The 19838-nt window shown below is 39.9% G+C and overlaps 1 protein-coding gene across 1 annotated transcript in view; it reads left to right on the top strand.

Annotated features, from left to right (window-relative positions):
• LOC143962069 (EF-hand calcium-binding domain-containing protein 6-like) overlaps positions 1-19838 on the top strand; it is a 162469-nt gene that overhangs the window by 27545 nt on the left and 115086 nt on the right. The window contains exons 2-4 of the mRNA XM_077471403.1: positions 5316-5410; positions 11011-11108; positions 15793-15867. Of these exons, the coding sequence (XP_077327529.1) occupies positions 5316-5410; positions 11011-11108; positions 15793-15867 (268 nt within the window). The remainder of the gene's footprint in view (positions 1-5315; positions 5411-11010; positions 11109-15792; positions 15868-19838) is intronic.

Here is a 19838-nt window from a genome sequence, read left to right on the forward strand (position 1 = left end):
TAACTCTGTAGCAATACACATAAAACTGAGCATGTCAATTCTGTCTTATCCAAACATGTTTTGGAGACAATGCAAGTGCATACAGGATCAAACAGCCTTTTTACACAATGTGGAGGATTAACCCCTTATGTTCCACAGTGAGTATAATAAACATGCTTCACTGCATATAGAGACTGATTTGATTTTACTGTTGTGGTTTTAGTAACACTTTAAAGCGGAGGTTCACACAAAAATTGAACCTCCACTTTTCGGAACCCTGCCTAAGACAGGTATTTGTACCCACTTCTGGGCATAGACTCCCATGGGAGTCTACGCCTCTCCCCGCGCTGTCTGCACAGACACACGGGTCTCAGGAGATACCGGGGACCAGTTAAGACACGTAGCACAACTCGCTCATGCGCAGTAGGGAAATGGGAAGTGAAGCCCCAATTCTTCACTTCCTGATTCCCTCACTGAGGATGGCGGCGGCAGCTGCCGAGAGCCGAGCAATTGATCGGCTTCGGTTGCCAACATCGCTGGACCTTGGGACAGGTAAGTGTCCAATTATTAAAAGTCAGCAGCTGCAGTATTTATAGTTGCTGGCTTTTAATATTTTTTTTTTAGGTGGACCTCCTCTTTAAGCACTGGATGTGTTAGTTGTTTATACTGCCATCCAGGAGCCATTAGTTCTAACTTCAGCTGCCCATAGATTCGCAAAAAAAAAAAAAATGAATGTAATTTTTCATACAGATGGCTAATACCTACTGTATAGGCAGCACAAGTAAAGGTGCAGCTTATATAGTAATTGACCTCAAGTTTTTTCATCATCAGCAGAAATGTTGTTATCTCATATAAAATCATTTATACAGTCACAATTTTGTAGGGAGTAGACATGAAAACCATTCATTCCACAACCATGTCTTTCAGGACTGAAAGTAGATAAAAATGTTAGTTGTTTTTTTCAAAATTGGAAGAAAAGTCAAACCTTTCTTCTGTGTGTGTTGGAAAACCCCCCTTTGTCTTTTCCTTGGTGGAAATGGTAACTGGAACAGGAAAAAAAAAGTTAAACTGGGTATACATGTTCAGTCTTGTTTTTTTTTTTTTGTTTTTTTTATTCAACCAGTGGGTTAATCGAAAAAGAAACTGACAGATCCCCGCACCAGCACAACAATGTGTGATGCAGGGATCTCTCCCACTGCTCTATTGTATTCTGACAATACTCTCAGAATACACTGATCAGCGCTGATTTTCCAGTTACACTGGCTTCTGTTGAACAGACGGCATTAAACACGTTAGATAGTTCCTGCTGAAACGGCCGACCATCCAGACGGATGGATGTCCTATTTTCCATCCGTCTGTTGGATCAGATCGTATGTTGAACAGACAGCAGTAAACATGTTAGATGGTTCCTGCTGAAACGGCCGACTTTTCTTCTGAAACAGCCGACTTTTATTACATGTGTACCTACTACCAGAATTTTTTCTCCCCATAAGGCCCCTTTCACATGTGTGGATCCGTATTCAGCCATCCGCTTGCCCAGGAGGGATCGCTCTGTTGATCCCCGCTGAGCTGGCAGTTGACAAGTTCATCTCTGCACACTGTGCAGGGACAGACCTGTCAGATCTCTGCTCTCCTCTATGGGGGGGATCGGATGATTACAGACCGCCTGTCCATTTTCATACGATCCGATCCACCAGACGGATGGCAAATAGGACATCCATCCGTCTGGATTTTGCGGAGCAGATCGGATTGGGGCGAATCGGATGTCAGCAGACATGTCACCACTGACATCCGTCGCTCCATAGAGAGCGACTGTTCAGATCCGCTGAAAAAACTGACAGGTGGATCTGAACGGTTTGCACATGTGAAAGAGCCCTAAGGGACAAAGACAGCAAAATAGATGTGGAAGAAGTTGTAACACCTCATCAGCCTGTCCAAAATCTAAATAAGCACCTAATAAAAAATGTGGCTTGATTTTTTTGAAGTCAGTGGTCTCCAAACTGCATCTCTGGGTCCAGACGGGGCCCTTTTCTTAACTATATCTGGCACTTGATACCAATGATTTGACATTATGCTTCCTACTGACACAAATGATGGGACACTCTACCGCCAACTGACACCAACGTCTGGCCCCCCTAAAGTCTAAAGGACAGTAAACTGGCCCCTTGTTTAGAAAGTTTGGAGACCCCTGCTCTAATGCCGTGTACACACAACCAAACTTTTCGACGGACTAGGTCAGACGGAATGAATCCACTGGATATTACGATCGGGTATGGGCTCCAGCTGACTTTTTTTTCCCAAAAGTCAGATGGACCTAGAAATAAAACGTTTCAAATCTTTCCGACGGATTTGAGTCCGGTCGAAAAATCCATTAGTCTGTATGCTAGTCTGACGGACGAAAACCAACGCTAAGGCAGCTATTGGCTACTGGCTATGAACTTCCTTATTCTAATCCGGTCTTACGTCATCACGTTCGAATCCGTCAGACTTTGATGTGCTTGTGTGTGTTAAAGTCCGTTCATTCCGAAAGTCCGTTGTAACTCTGCTGAAAGTCTGTCGGGAAGACTGTCGGACATGTCCTTCGAAGTCCAGTTGCGTGTACACGACATTAGTAATAAAACTGCCACAACTGTATGAATGTATTTCTTGATTCAAAACACCATACCTCCCAACTTTTTGAGATGGGAATAAGGGACACCTATCAGCAAAAGTATGAAGGCATAGGAAACACCCCCTTACCACGCCCCCTTAAAGGAGAATTGTACAAAAGATAAAAAAAGATTGGTTAAACCCACAAGTGCTTTTTTCACCACTACTCATCCTTTATATTGGCTTTTGGGATTTACAAATGCAGCAATTTAGAAATCAGATGAAAGGCTTAGCACTGGTAAACACTTTTTGATAGATAAAAAAATGCATTTTATATAAATCTATATAGCTCAGACCAAAATGAGGGACAAATGAGAAGGAATGAGGGACTGAGGGACATTGCTCCAAATCAGGGACAGTCCCTCAAAATCAGGGACAGTTGGGAGCTATGAAAACACTGTTGGTGGATCAAATCTGACTTCTGATAAATAGCTAGTTCAGAATCAGGGATAAGGTATAGAAATGTACATTATAAGCAACTATATTATTAGACTCCCAGTCAACAAAACAAACTCAGATTCACATGAGTCAGTGCAAGATATATATAATTGCTAACAGTATTATGTTACGTAGTGTAGATACAGACGTATATATCCATGTAAAATGATCTCAATAACATTGGGTATGATTTATCAAAAATGGGAGGGCGAGGAGGCTTTTGACCATAGAAACCAGTCCTAACCTATTTATAGTCTCAACTTTTAAAAATGGAAGCAGGGGCACATTAAGCTCCTCTTTCCATCCACTAAACACTATTCATAATGGAAGCATATGTAAACAGAACATGACCCATTCCTTCATGGTCTTTCTAGTCAGCACAATCCTCCTATATGTCTACTTTTAATTTTTCAAGAGCTCGGTGTTAACGAAAACTTAAATTTGATTGGTGGCTGTAGATAACACAGGCATTTCCTGCAATTTTCATTAATCGATCCCAGCATATTACGGCATATACCATATTCATAAGTGAATTGCTTTGTATTTCTGTTTAATGTGAAGTTTTTTGTTTTTTTTATATTGATCTTTTATTTCAAAAAACTTCTGTGATGGAAAAAACAAAAAACACCACACTTAACAGCCAATATACTGTATATTTATGTGTCCATTTAAAAAGCATTAAAGACATAATGCTTTCTTAAAGCTGAACCTCAAGATAAGCAAATATAATCTAAATACAAGGGTCATGTGTATTTTTCCTTGAATCTTTGTGTGCTTTCCTGATCTGTGCTTCCTGTAATAAAGACCGGTCACTGCTGCTCTCTCTCCTTGTGCAGGGTGACTGGTCCTGTCTCCGCCCCCTCCTGTAGTTTCCTGCAGGCAGCCTGTAGTCTGTGGAGCCTGCTGGGTCCCTCCCACCATCCCATGGCTCTTCTCTGCACAAGCAACACAGTGATGATGTCACTGCTACATTTATGTACTACTTACTTTGGGTTTGCTAAGGCATTTGGTGCACACCAAGTGGATTGATATCCTTTGTGGACCACAGGTAGAAGCAAAGAAAATTTCTTGACTCCCCCATGAACACAGTCAGTTTTGATGGGGGAATCCCTTCCATGGCACTATTATGTTGTGCTGTTGGGGAGCACAGGGAGCCTTCCCTACTGAAAGTGATTGCAAGAAAAAAATCCAACCGGCTGGTTGTACAGAAGTTAATCGATATGTCAACTTCAGTACAACCGGCCTGTACAAAAATTTGGGAAAAAAATACTGCGCTAAAGAAATCTCTCAACAATCAGTCTAAATATCTAAAGGCTGCGATTGATACGATGTGATACACACCTATAAAGCATATAAGTCAGGAATTTCAACCGCGCTCACAATTACAAAAATCTAAAAAAAATATATCTAAAACCTATAACAGAATAATATGTATACACTATAACTGGTCAAAAATTATAATACAAAAACCCAACTAAGTGAATAATAAAAATATACTCTATAACTCATACAATAATCAAGTGTACAAAAAAAATATATATATATATATATATATATATATATATATATATATATATATATAAAGTGCTCAAAAATTATATATAAGCAACAGTTCCTCATAAAGACGTAGTCATGAGCATACAGTGGTAAAGTGCACAGAATTCTTGTGAACAATAATATTATGAATAGAGTGCTCAAAAATTATATATAAGAAAACAGTTCTTCATCAAGATGTAATCGTGGGCATAACAGTCCAATAATCATAAGTGTTTCTTCTCAAGAAATCCTATGCGGGTGCAAGAGAGAGAATTTCCTTCACCAACACCGTGCTGATAAATGGTAAAAATGCGCGCTTACCAAATCCCAGAATCAGAAAGGCATTTGATATCAGAAATCTTAGGGGTCATCACACAGGGACATCACCTCGTTTTCACGTGGTTGGACCATTCATAAAAGGCAAGCAAAGACTCCCATAGCGTAAAACCATAAACCAAAATCTTTTATTCCATAATAAAAAACATACTCACAAACATAAAGGTCAAATCAGCGTTAAGAAAAGCCGGCCGGCAAAGCGAACGCCCAAATGTCACGTGATTTGCGTCAAGTCCAGACCACCCTGCCCATAGATGGATAGAAATTTGTCTGGTTTCTGCTAAACCATGCAAATTTAAATCCGTCTATGGCTGGTTTAATACTTTTTAAGCACTTACAGCACCAGGTTTTATTTACTATCAATTGTCTCTTTACAGAGCATGAAAAGGGGAAAGAAAATATGAGAGCGAAGACTGCAGGTGGACGTCTATCTGTAGATATGGCTATCACACAGGCTTACAGTGTTAATGAGGTGAGTTATGGTAGTAATGCTGCAAAAAGACAAAAGACTATTGAAGGGAAACTAGTGTAATAAAGTTCCTTGATAAAGAAGAGGACAAAACTAACCTCCCCAGTGAGAATTGTCTTCATCCTGACGCTGTTGATAACAGTCAAACTGGATCCAGCTCTAAAAAAAACTTTACTGATGAATCTCACTTAGATCATCTCTACTCTGCAAATCTGAGATATTTTACAGCCCAAAAAAAAAATTCAAAAAGTGCTTCAATTACCTTACTTCATTGCTTTGATTCCGAATACCATCCTGCAGTATAATGGATCAAAGTTATAGTTTCCTCTATGAGCCAAGCTAATTTCCTACCCTGGAGACCAGACATTTTATCATGCTTGTTATCTTCTTTGGCACTTGTCCCCTCACCATCACTGTGTGTTCTCCTGCCTCCAGAGCCAATGAGGGAGGACTCGGCCACTGCAAGTGTTGTTTCCACCAATAGGAGATGTCCACATTGTGCAGGCAGTAATGTGGACCCAAGAAGAAGAGCCCCAGGAAGTAAGCTATCTTAGATGTGATGGCTGCATCAATTTTCTTTTTTAGGCTTTCTTTCCTGTATTTACACCTGGTAATATGGCCAGTAAGTCTGTTGTTTTTCAACAGTACAAGCTGTTTTGAAGATGTAGCAGTTAGGGGGTGGGGCAAACCATTTACCACTGACAAGGGTGCTTCAATGGTCCACTTTTATTCATTTATGTAAAACCTTTATAACAAAATGAAAAAGCTTATAAAGTGCAAGCCTGGAGTGTGGCTTCAATTTGTTAGTGTATCTAAATCTGCTAGTACATCTAACACTTGCCTCCCTCCAGATTAACAATGCTGCTCTCCAAAGGTGCCCCTGTGCTCTTTCATCCAGAGTGGGGCACTCTAATACAGGAGGTGTGTTACTGGCCAGATCACCAGGTGAAAACAGAGGAAAAACCTAAAAAAGAAAATTGATGCAGACACCACATCTAAGGTTTGGTAAGCTGCAATATATTACATTTTTAGTTTTTGGTTTAATACCACTTTTAGCTGCACTTGGAAAAAACATCTAAGCATACCTGTGCACAACAGAAGCAGATGTGAACCTCAATGAAGGCTGCTCCAGATCCATTAAGCACAAGCAAATGCAGACGGGGCTTGAGCAGCTTCGAATCAATGCAATCCTGCTGTAAATATAACTGGAGATACTAAGTAAAGACATTCATTACTGTCTACTTTGGTAGAGAATTTTAAAGTCTGATAACTCAAACAATAAATAACTATACTGATAATTAAATTATTACTCTTTTTAAAGCAGCCAAAAATAAAAAGATACAAAAGAACAGCTCGCTACAAGATTAACCGGTTCCCAACCAGCCGTTGAAGTTATGCTGCGACAGAATGGCTCCCCTGGGCGAGGCGTCATAGCTGTACATTGGCCCTTTAAGACGCTGTAGGAGGCATGACCACAGCATGTGCCTGGAGCCGATATGAGTGCCCAGCGGGCGCGATGAGCGTCGGGCACCAGTGATCACTCGTGACAGAGCGAGAACCGCGATCTGTGTGTGTAAACACACAAATCCCGGTTCTCTCAGGGGAGAGGAGAAAGATTGTGTGTTCATACAAAGTATGAAAACCGATATCTCTCCTCTCCTAGTCAGTCCCATCTCCCCCACAGTTAGAATACACCTAGGGAACACAATTAACCCCTTGATCGCCCCCTAGTGTTAACCCCTTCCCTGACAGTGACATTTATACAGTTATCAGTGCATTTTTATAGCACTGGTCGCTTTATAATGGTCCCAAAAATGTGTCCAAAGTGTCCAATTTGTTCACTGCAATATCAACGCCATTACTAGTAGAAAAAAATTATAATAATAATAAAAATGCCATAAATCTATCCCCTATTTTGTAGACACTATAACTTTTGTGCAAACCAATCAATATACGCTTATTTATTTATTTATTTTTTACCAAAAACATGTAGAAGAATACATATCGGCCTAAACTGAGGAAACAATGTGTTTATTTTTTTTTTTTTAAAAGATGGGATATTTATTATAGCAAAAAGTTAAAGATATTGTGTTTTTTTTTAGAAATCGCTCTTCTTTTGTTTATAGCACAAATAAACAAAATGCAGAGGTGATCAAAAACCACCAAAAAGAAAGCTCTTTTTGTGGGGAAAAAACAACGTCAATTTTTTTTGGGCACAGCGTCGCACGACTGCACAATTTCCAGTTAAAGCGATGCAGTGCCGTATGGCAAAAAATGGCACGGTCATTGAGCAGCCAAATCTTCCCGGGCTGAAGTGGTTAAAAAAAACAGTGAAAGGAGAAAAAGCACAGTGATCTCTCTATTACTCCTCCTGTTAACATTCTTCCAGTCAGCTTACAGACTGATTGGCTCCTTGAACTGGCTTCTGCCTTTTTGAATTGTGGCCCTGCTGTACAGGATCTGCAATAAGCTGATACCAGGTAAAATTTAGGCACTTTCACTGCTTGCTTTTAAAAGCTAGCAGTTTAAGTTCAGAAGAAGCATCCAGTTCTTTTTTTAATTATTACCTCACGGGAGGGAGCACTTTACAGCTTAAGGATGACCTGTTTTGAAAAGCTCCAGCACTTCCAGGTAGTGACCGAGCATGCCTTCCCACTCCTGCCTCATGCATATTCCTACTGGTGATCCGCACAGCCAGTTGTTGCTCTTAAAAATCGTCCTGTTTATTGAAAACCACAGTATACAAATGCAGATAAAACCAGTTGACGCCTTTCAGCCTACAAGGCCTTAGTCATAACTACTGTAGTTATGACTAAGGCCTTGTAGGCTGAAACACGTCAACTAGTTTTATCTGCATTTGTACACTGTGGTTTTCAATAAACAGGAAGGTTTTTCAAAAACAACTAGCTGTGTTGATCACCTTAATGGATTGTTTCTTACAGACAAACGACTGTGGATCAAGCACCTGTGAGCTCTGGTGATAGTCCTGTTTATGGGTAGTAGCACTATATATTTTTCTTGTGTGTGATATTCCTACTGGCCAGTGAGGCAGCTTATCATAGTGAGGGGCTAACAGAAATGTTGGGGGTGGTGAGGAATAGGTACACTCTGACATTACCTGGAAGTGTCAGTTGCTTGCCTATTGAGAACACCCCAGCAATTGAGTAAAGCACTGGACAATGAATGCTGTATACACCTTTAATAAATTCCCCCCATCTCCTAAATGTAAAGACCGCCAGCTGGGCCTATTCATTTCTATGGATATGCTGTACTCCAAGTGACCACTGGAGGCCACCATGAGTACTGCCTGCTCATAGGAATGAGTGGGGCCATGGCATGAATGTGTTGTATGAAGAAGAGCTGGCTAGGACCTTGTCAGAGAAAATATAGCTGGATCAGAGAGTAAGTTGTTATCCTAGTTTGACTGCAATCAATGGGGCGGAAAGTTCTATTAAATGACAAATGTACTAAAGATGAAGTTGTCCTTTAAGTCACAGAGTTAAATATCTATTCTTACCTATATAACTATTTTCCGTACTAATGGCAAAATCTAATTTTCCTACCTTCATCCGGTGCCTCTTTGCCCTTTGTGCAGTTCTTGAGATAAATGACCACTTGGTAAATCTTCAGTTTATATTGACCTTATCTACATTTGGAATACGAATACTTCAATGAAAATTTTTAATGGCCCCTTTCTTGCATAAACTGTTGTAAGCTGCAATTATTACAACATTTATTTATATATACCATACTTTTAAAGTGGTTTTAAAGCCTTGGTGTTTTTTTAGCTAATACATTCTTTACATTAATAAAGTTGATGTAAACCCTCACATACACTCAGTGAAGTGAACAGCCTCAGATGATTCACAGAGATGAAACAAATCTCCCTATCTAAGTTTTACATGTATATCTGTTGTCTTCAGCTTTATATATTGTTTAGAAAGTGCACATGGTGATAGAATTTTCACTTCCTCAGTCAGCAGTGCAATGTAGCGTTGGATTACACTGGGAGACAGCTGATTGGAGGAAAAGCACACACTCCCCACCACATAGGCAGAGACTTTCAGAGCTGTTCTGTAAGTAGAGCAGCTTTCTGTAATGCCGTGTACACACGGCCAGACTTTTCGACAGCAAAGGTCTGACGGAACAAATCTGTCGGACAATTTGACTGTGCGTGGGCTTCATCGGACCTTTGCTGTCGAAAAATCAGACGGACGTTAGCTTTAGAACATGTTTCAAATCTTTCCAACGGACTTGAGTCCAGTCGAAAAATCCATTCGTCTGTATGCTAGTCTGACGGATGAAAACTGACGCTAGGGCAGCTATTGGCTACAGGCTATGAACTTCCTTATTCTAGACCGGTCGTACGTCATCACGGTCGAATCCATCGGACTTTGGTGTGATTGTGTGTAGACAAGTCCAATTCGACGGAATTCCATTGAAAAAGTCAGTCAAAAGTCAAAATTGAAGCTGGTTTTATCACATTTTGGAGAACTTGTCAGAAGTTTTCATGCTGATAACAGAAGAATGGAGCAGGAGAAAGCCACGGGACTTAGTGCTTTGAAGAGAGATAAGAGAACACTGCAGATATATGTGCCCAGCTCAAATTTCATGAATCGAGTTTACATCCACTTTAAAGTGTTTGTTACCCCAACATTTCATTTTTCCTGATATGTGCCTGCTGTACCATGTAATTATATGAAACAGTATCCTGACCTCTTTGTATTGCTTCCTTTGTGTGAAATCTCTGGTGATCCTGTCAGTCTCTCTGCTTTTCCAGTTAAAAACTGACCACACTAAGGAGGAGAAAACACTGTGATCAGTTCACTTGCTCTGCTAGGAACTCAGCCTGCTCTTTTCCAATGATCAGCTTTTATAAAAAAGCAAGCAACCCCCTTAGCCCCTCTAAAACTTACCTGAGCCCATCTAGATCCAGCGATGTTGCACGAGTGACTTGCCTGGCTGGGACTCTCCCTCCTCATTGGAGACAGCACCGAAGCGCCATTGGCTCCCACTACTGTCAATCAAAGTCAGTAAGCCAATGAGGAGTGAGAGTGGGCAGGGCCAGGTTATGGATCTGTGTCTGAATGGACACAGAGAGCCGTGGCTTGGCTCGGGTGCCCCTATAGCAAGCTGTTTGCCGGGGGGCACTCAACAGGAGGGAGGGACCAGGAACAACAAAGAGGGACCCAAGAAGAGGAGGATCTGGGCTGCTCTGTGCAAAACCCTTGCACAGAGGAGGTAAGTATAACATGTTTGTTATTTTTTAACAAAAAAATTTGAGACTTTAGTAGCACAAAAAAGGTTTAGCTATACATCGCTTTTAAATAGTTTTGCACAGAAATTATTGGTGTTTTCTAAATACTGCACAAGTGTAATGTAAAAAAGTCAAATTAGATGCAAAAAAAGAGAAAAACAGAATATTAATTAAAGAAGAGAGGCCTAATAACAATAGGACTTTCCAAGATGAGAAAAAACATTAAACAGTAACAGAAATAATATTTTGTGCGCCTTGTTGATTGAAGTTGGTGTGCAGCTAATCTTCTCTATTGTCATGAAAATGGATCATTTAATTGTACATTTATTTTTTATTTTTTTCGCAGATAATTTCTATAATTAGGGAGAAGCTAACTAATTCTCATACTTATATTTACCAAATGTTTCGGAACAATGATCCCAAGGGGCAAGGAACGATATCCAGGTAACAAAGGATAACAATTTCTCTTCTTCACTAAATATATTTCTAATCATAGTGACCATTCATTTTTTCTTGAAATTTTCTTTTTTCATTGAAGTAGAATACAAACAATAATTTAAGCCACCTAACATACATAAATATTACATTACATTTACTATGCTTTTTTAGTAAAATGTATAGACGTCAATAATGCCCAAAATGTGAAAGGCGCCTATAATACACTTCCCATATAAAACACCTAAAACATTCTAATTATTCAAATGAGATGAATAACAACATATGAGAAGATGTTTTCTCTCATTTAAATGAGCGGTTCCAGTGGCCACGGTAATTATGATCCTTTTTTTCCCATAGATGCTTTAAAATCATCTTGAAACACCCTGTAAAAAGTTAATTTAAAGTGAACCTGCACTAAGTGTTACATTACCCCGGAAAAGGAAGACAAAGAATGCTTATAATTACAGCATGTGGCAAGGGAAATCCTTACTCTCTTCATTAGCTACCGGCATGGCAGCACTGGTATCCAACACTTCCTGTTCTGTGGTTTCTCCTGACCAAACCCTACATCACTATAGTGATCCAGAGGAACCACACAGCACTCTAACATACCCAGAAGTTTCAGATGTTGCATTGCCTGATGCATTCTGTGCTTTTCTGTGCCAACCCTACACCATTACTGTGTCATGATTGCGAAGATCACAGTCCATATTCCCTACACATAGGTTCCTGGAATAAGCTCTTATGCCGCGTACACACGGTCGGACTTTCCGATGGGAAATGTTGGATGTGAGCTTGTTGGCTTAAAGTCCGACCGTGTGTATGCTCCATCGAACATTTGTTGTCGGACTTTCCACCAACAAATATTGGCTAGCAGGTTCTCAAATTTTCCACCCAAAAAACTTTGTTGTCGGACTTTCCGATCACGTGTACACAAGTCCATCGCATAAAATTTCACGCATACTCGGAATCAAGTACGAGCCGTAAGCGCTCGGTTTTGTAAAACTAGTGTTCGTAATAGAGATATCACGTATGTCTTGTACATTACTATGTTCGTAATTGTTGGCCAACATTTGTGTGACCATGTGTATGCAGGACAAGTTGGGGCCAACATCCTTTGAACAAAAATCCATGGTTTTGTTGCCAGAAAGTCCAATAGTGTGTACGGGGCATTAGAGTATTGGGTGCTGTAGCGACAGCCCTCTGGATACTGAAACCTATGCGATGTGTAGATCTTCGCCAGCACACCAAGGATTATCAATTTTGTCAAAACTGTTTATTATTCAAAGAATGATCACATCACAAAACAGTGCAGTGCAACGTTTCGGAGCCACACAGGACCCCTTCGTCAGGCATGTGATCACATGCCTGACAAAGGGGTCTTGAGTTACTCCGAAACATTGCACCACACCATTTTGTGATGTGATCATTCTTTGAATAATAAACCGTTTTGACAAAATTGAGGATCCTTTGTGTGCTGGCGAATATCTACATAATTCTGCAAAGATTTCCCATGCTTCCCACAGGAAAGGTAAGTATTCCTCTTCATCTTTTACATGGTTATTTTGCTGTAAATTGTGGGGTATCTTCCTTGGACAGTGCAAAATATGTGCAGCTGTGCATGGTAGCCAACCAGCTTCTAACTTCACCTTTTTCAATTAAGATTTGATAATAAAACCTGGAAGCTGATTGGTTTCTATGCAGAGCTGCACCAGATTTTGCACTCTCCGGTTTTAGAAAATCAACTCACTTAGTAGATATGAAGTGGCTTGGATAAGCTACAAAACATCTTCAAGTTACAGAACAAGTCCAGTTGCATGTGACTAACTACTAATAGATATACCATGACCTGGGTAAATAAGAACCTTCACAGACATATTGTGCTTCTGCCAACCAGTGACATAATTACCTAACAAAAATAACAATATACACTCCCCGGTCACTTTATTAAGTACAACAGTTCAATTGCTTGCTAACACAATTTGCTAATTAGCCAATCGCATGGCAGCAACTTAATGCATTTAGGCATGTAGATGCAACAAAGAAGAGTTACACCCTTGGGACTTTAAATGAGGTAAGCACATAAAGGTCAATGAGAGTATACAAAGTAAACATGGTTTATAAATGTATTAAAATTGTATAACATTCATTGTATATGAGATGCATCAACAGATGTGCCAAACCACTTGGCGGTGATAAAACACAACATTAAAAAGCTGCCACATACATATATATTTTTTAGAATTGTTGATATACAGTAATACACAGGCATCGTATAACTTGACACTTTTCACGAGTCGCTGCTCACTTCTTCAGGAGTAGATGTAAATGCAGTGTATATATGGATTGAGCCAACGTCTCAAAAGCCAATAAACCAACAGAAAACCAGTAAACTCCCATCAGGGGACAGATGGAGGAAAAGCATAACATGGGAACCAAAGAGCATGACCTTTGATGTCCCTCAATGTCCAACATGATTTGCAGCATCAGTGTGTCCTCAGCATGTAAAGTGTGGCGCCATGGCTTCATGTTGTAAATCATGTTGGACATTGAGGGACATCAAAGGTCACACTCTTTGGCTCCCATGTTATGCTTGCCCTCCACCTGTCCCCTGGTGGGTCTTTGCTGATTCCTTCCCTTCAGCTCCTGGGACAGACACACCTTGCTGCCACCTGTTGGTTTGTTGGCTTTTGAGACATTGGCTCAGTCCATATATACACTGCATTTACATCTACTCCTGAAGGAGCGAGCAGCAAATCACGAAACATGTTGAGTTATATGATGCCTGTGTATTACTGTACATCAACAATTCTAATATATAATATATATATATATATATATATATATATATATATATATATATATATATGTATGTGGCTCCATGGTAATGTTGTGCTTTATCACTGCCATGTGGTTTGGCACCTCTTCTTTTCAGGTATCTAATATATGATGAATGTTATACAATTTTAATAAATGTATAAACCATGTTTACTTTGTATGCTCTCATTGACCTTTTTGTGTTCTCCCTATTTAAAGTTACAACTTTAACTCTTCTTTGTTGCAATTAATTTGGGGATGGAGGTGTGTCACTGGCAACACCAGAACATTTTCTTTTGTATATTAGGCATGTAGATGTGGTGAAAATGACTTGTGAGTTCAGACCAAGCATCAGAATGGGGAAGAAAGGGGATTTAAGTGATTATGAACGTGGCATGGTTGTTGGTGCCAGGCGGGCGGGTCTGAGTATTTCAAAAACTGCTGATCTACCGGGATTTTCACACACAACCATCTCTAGGGTTTACAGAGAATGGTACGAAAAAGAGAAAATATCCAGTGAGCAACAGTTGTGTGACCGCAAATTGAGGTTGAGGTCAGAGGAGAATGGGCAGACTGGTTTGAGATGATAGAAAGGCAACAGTAACTCAAATAACCACTCATTACAACCAGAATATGCAGAATACCATCTCTGAATCCACAACACATCGAACCTTGAAGCAGATGGGCTACAACAGCAGAAGACCACACCGGGTGCCACTCCTGTCAGCTAAGAACAGTAAACTGTAGCGAAACGTCCAACAGCCTATCACAGAAACTGAGGCTACAATTCGCACAGGCTCACCAAAATTTGACAATAGAAGAGTGGAAAAACATTGCCTGTTTTGACGAGTCTCGATTTCAGCTGCAACATTCAGATGGTACGATCAGAATTTGGCTTAAATAACATGAAAGCATGGATCCATCCTGCCAATGGTTTACGCTGGTGGTGTAATGGTGTGGGGGATATTTTCTTAGCACAATTTGGCCCTCTTAGTACCAACTGAGCATTGTTTAAATGCCACGACCTACCTGAGTTTTGTTGCTGACCATGTCCATCCCTTTATGACTACAGTGTACCCATCTTCTGATGGCTACTTCCAGCAGGATATGCACCATGTCACAAAGCCCAAATCATCTCACCACTGGTTTCTGGAACATAACATTGAGATCACTGTACTCCAATGACCTTCACAGTCACCAGATCCCAATCCAATAGAGCATCTTTGGGATTTGGTGGAATGGGAGATTCGCATCATGGATGTGCAGCTAACAAATCTGCTGCAACTGCGTGATGCCATCATGTCAATATGGACCAAAATCTCTGAGGAATGTTTCAAACACCTTGCTGAATCTATGCCATGAAGAATAAAGGCAGTTCTGAAGGCAAAAGAAGGTCCAACCCGATCCTAACAAGTTGTACCTAATAAAGTGTCCGGTGAATGTTTTTTTGCTGGCTTTTATGTCTGGTCTCCAAGGATGAGATGACATTCTTAATGCTTTACTGTGGTGCTGCTGTAACTTGAAAAAAAAAAAATTGAGAGCCCATACCTGCTTTCTCAAGACAGTGCGTGTATATGGGGGAATCCCTTCCGCTGTGCTATTGTATTCTGACGATGCTGTCTCAGATATACTGGGTGGCTATAGCACAAGAAACGCTATGTAATTAAACAACTTATTTCCAAATCACAGGAAATAAAGAGTAATTATCTTTTTGATACATAAAACAAGCAACAACAATCAAATAGTTTCCTTAATAAAATAAATGATACAAAAGATACATTTGCATATACAGTATGATTGTGACATTCTACAATGCAATACAGTGTAATCGACATAAAGCATTAGGGAATTAATCACGTTTTATTATTTATAGGGAAGCACTGACAAGAGTTCTTTGGAATATCTGTGGGTTTTTAACTACACAGCAAATCAACAACCTACTCAGCAGGTATTACATTATTATAGTAACAAAAGTCTACATTTATTTATATGTGCATCGATTTACATCTACGTTTATTTATATCTGACCTTTATTTAAATTTTTCAGTATATTATTTATGCATTTAGGAAATTCACTATATGGGATAGTCATCCAACAATTTTGATAATGCATTTTTTCTGTCGAGTCCAATATATTAATATGAATATATACATATATGTTTATATTATTAAGAGAAACTCCATTTTGTTAAGGAAAAAACATTTGGGTGATCTATATACATTGCAAGGATTTTACCAAATTTTGTTGCAGAGTCCTACGTTGTATTATTCTGAAGAAATTGTTTGTCTGTGTCCATGTGCTTGGGAGTAATTTTATAATTACTATTCAGCTGCTGTACTTGCAGGGTTTTAATAATAAAAGTTGCATGGTCTGCATCCCTTTAGATGTGATTTCCCGTTGGGAGTATTTCACACAAAAAAATTAAATTTTGGTTGCAGGGCATGTCCAAAATCTGATGTGTATCTTAGTACAGACCTTGCATGACCATGCACTGGTGCATGGTCATGTTGGAGCAGGAAGGGGCCATCCCCAAACTGTTTCCCACAAAGTTGGGAGTATAAAATTGTCCAAAATGTTTTGGTATGCTGGAACTAAGGGGCTAAACCCCTGAAAAACAAACCCACGCCATAATCACCCCTCCACCAATGATTTGGACCAGTGCACAAAGGTCCATAAAGACATGGGTGAGTGAGTTTGGGGTGGGGGAACTTGACTGGCCTGCAAAGAGTCCTGACCTCAACCTGATAGACCGCCTTTAGGATGAATTTGAGCAGAGAATGCGAGCCAGGTCTTCTCATCCACATCAGTGCCTGACCTCACAAATGCGCTTCTGGAAGAATGGTCAAAATTCCCATAGACACACTCCTAAACCTTGTGGGCAGCCTTCCCAGTAGAGTTGAAGCTGTTATAGCTGCAAAGGGTGGGCCAACGCAATATTGAAGCCTACGGACTAAGACTGGGATGCCATTAAAGTTCATGTGGGTATAAAGGCAGTCGTCCCAATACTTTTGGTAATATAGTGTATCTGGGGAACATTCTGTACATCATTTGTGTACAGAACGCCTCCAGGTTGCCATCTTGCATTGCATTTGACATAAAATGACAGTGCTGCAGATTGAAAAGGAAAAGTCATTTTAAATAAAATGTAATCACAATATGTCTTCTGTCGCAATTGTATAGTAAATTAAATTTTTTTAAATGTGCTATTTTTTTCCCCACAAAAGTGGAGTTAGCCTGGTTCACGCAGATGCGACTTGACTTTCACAGAATCACTTGACAAGGGCAATAACATTGTTTTCAATAATGTCTGTTTATATTAACGTGACTCAGCACAGAGTGATCCTGTGCTACTTTGGTGCAATTCCAGTGTGATTTTGGCCTCATAGAATATACAAACCACATACAAGTAGCACTACATAATCGCAAAGAAAGTTGAATCAAAATCGTATGGCAGCAGTGTGAATCTAAGCCTTACTCTACTCCTACTCTAGGTTAAGAAAAAGATTTTATAATCTCTTTTTTATATATTCCTGCAATCTACAATGCTACTGATCTGACTCACTCAGCAGCTGCTAATGACAACAGGCTCAAAGCTCCAATCTATAGACCTGACACAATGATACTGCTGCTGTTACTTGATAGGAACAGATACTGAGACTGTTCAGTTCTCTTTGCTGCACTGTGAGGCTAAATAAGCACTTGGTATGAGGGAACAAGAACTTAACGCCATGAATTATTGATGAAAAAAAGTGATATTTATTGTCATTCTGTCCACCTGCAGCAATTTAATAGCATGTTAAAAATAATTTATTTACTATGGCTATAGTAAAGAAAGTCAAGGTTGGGTTATGCTGTAAAGCAAAGAGACAGAACGGCTCAAAATAAATGATTAAAACACCTAAAACACCTAACTGTTTATACATAGCTAACCTTGGATCATGTCTTTGGATCATGTCTTGTTGGAATAAATATTTGGTAAACTTAAAGTGCATGTAAACCCTCTCCTATACCCAGTGAAGTGAACAGCCTCAGATGATATACAGAGATTAAACAAATCTCCCTAAATAAGTTTTACATGTATATCTGCTGTCTTTTCCCTTTCTACACTCTTTGGAAAGTGCAGATTGTGTTTCTTCCTCTTTCAGCAGTGGGTGTGGAGTCTGGGCATACACCGTGTGAGAGCTCATTGGAGGAAAGGCACACACCCCCACTCCACATAGAAAGAGTAAGGAAGGAACATGAAGAGCTGTATTGTGAATAGACAAGCTCTCTGCTTTTCTCCCTCTAAGCTCCCTCCTCCGACCCAAATTTTCAGCTGCTGTTATGTCCTGTGTCAGAGAACTTGTTAGACGTGACTCTGCTGATAACAGAGGGACGGAGCAGCAGAAAGAAACTGCACTTAGAGCTTTAAAGAGAGAGAAGTAAACACTACAGATATATATGCCTAGGTCAAATGTCATGAATCACTTTAAGCATGCAGAGAGCTAAGCCTTTTTATAAGCTATTACAAATATTGGCATGAAAATGTTTGCAGTAAACCATTGCAAACATAATTCAGTTTAGTGCGGCTGGTAAAAGATGGGTGCTACAGGCAGAGCCGATTTGTGAAAAAGGGGATGGTTTCATTATTTTCATTCTTCTTGAGTCTTCTGACAATTCTCAACATCTCTTCCACCCCCTTCCCTCTATAGTTCTGTTCTTGAAATTATCCTTAAAGAGGAAGAAAAAACTCTCCCACTCTGATGCTTATTTTCATTTAGTCCATTATAATAGGTAATTATCAAACTATAGCCACTATAATCCAGCCCAAATCGCATATTACTTACTGTTTAAAGGGTTTGCAGAGGTTAGGCAGCGCCATCTTAAGTATTATTTTCTGAGTCCACAATGGAGTGTATTTCCGCCTTTATATTGAGCACTTCCAATGTTTCTATGGCAACCCTGCTTACCTGTTCATAGCTGACTTGTTTTATTTCATAGTATTTACTTGTGCCGATTATCTAGTGTTTGCCTTTGTGAGTCTTATCAGCTTCAGCTGATAAGACTGCAGTAATGCTGTCCGATGGCCAGGTTTACACTGCATGTGATGTCACATGGTCACATGGGGGTGTAGGAGGAAGCTCTGAATGATTCTGCAGTCTCCTGGGATTTCAGTGGTGTGTGCTGTAAGAAGTCCTGATAATAGATAGACAAATACACAGAGCCATAAATAATGGGAGATCTGGGCATGCTCAGTGACGTCATTCTAAAGAACAAAAAGGATTAAAACAATACTAAGCAAGTAAGGAGATATCTACAAGCAGTGTTCATTAGGGTTTTTTTATGCTGATTTACATGGCACAAAGTTGTGGGGGAGAGTTTACAACCACTTTAAGTGTCCACAACTGACCTAAAGAGGGAAATGGTTGTTGCATTTTAATGAAACATTTTAAGGCGTGGTGTCTACACTGCTGCCCTAGGCATGGGCCTACAAATGAAAAAGAATAGCAGAACAGTGGTACAGGAGAGCTCTCATTTATTAAAACTGAAGGGTGCAAAATTGGGTGCAGCTCTACATAGAAACCAATCAAACCAATCATCCTCAAAGGTTTTACCATCAAATTTACTGAACAAATTGAAGTTGTAATCTGATTGGCCACCATGCACAGCTGCACCAGATTCTGAGTGCACCAGTTTTAGTAAATCTCCCCCATATTGTAGTATATAAAATCATTTATTACATAAACCACATAAAATGCAGCAGTGAAATCATCCTCCACTGTATCACATAAATGGTTAGTCCAGCGAACCACTGCTCTCAGGTAGGGAGCGAGTCAAGTCTGACAGCTTCCGCTTGTCAAGTGCTGTCTTCTATGCTGATCAGAACCTCCACTCTCTAGCTGACAGGATGGAAACCAAACAAGGACTATCGGAATGCT

The sequence above is a fragment of the Lithobates pipiens genome, unplaced genomic scaffold, assembly GCF_037356315.1.
Source record: "Lithobates pipiens isolate NorthernLeopardFrog02 unplaced genomic scaffold, aLitPip1_a1.2 Scaffold_8, whole genome shotgun sequence".
Lineage (NCBI taxonomy): Eukaryota > Metazoa > Chordata > Amphibia > Anura > Ranidae > Lithobates > Lithobates pipiens.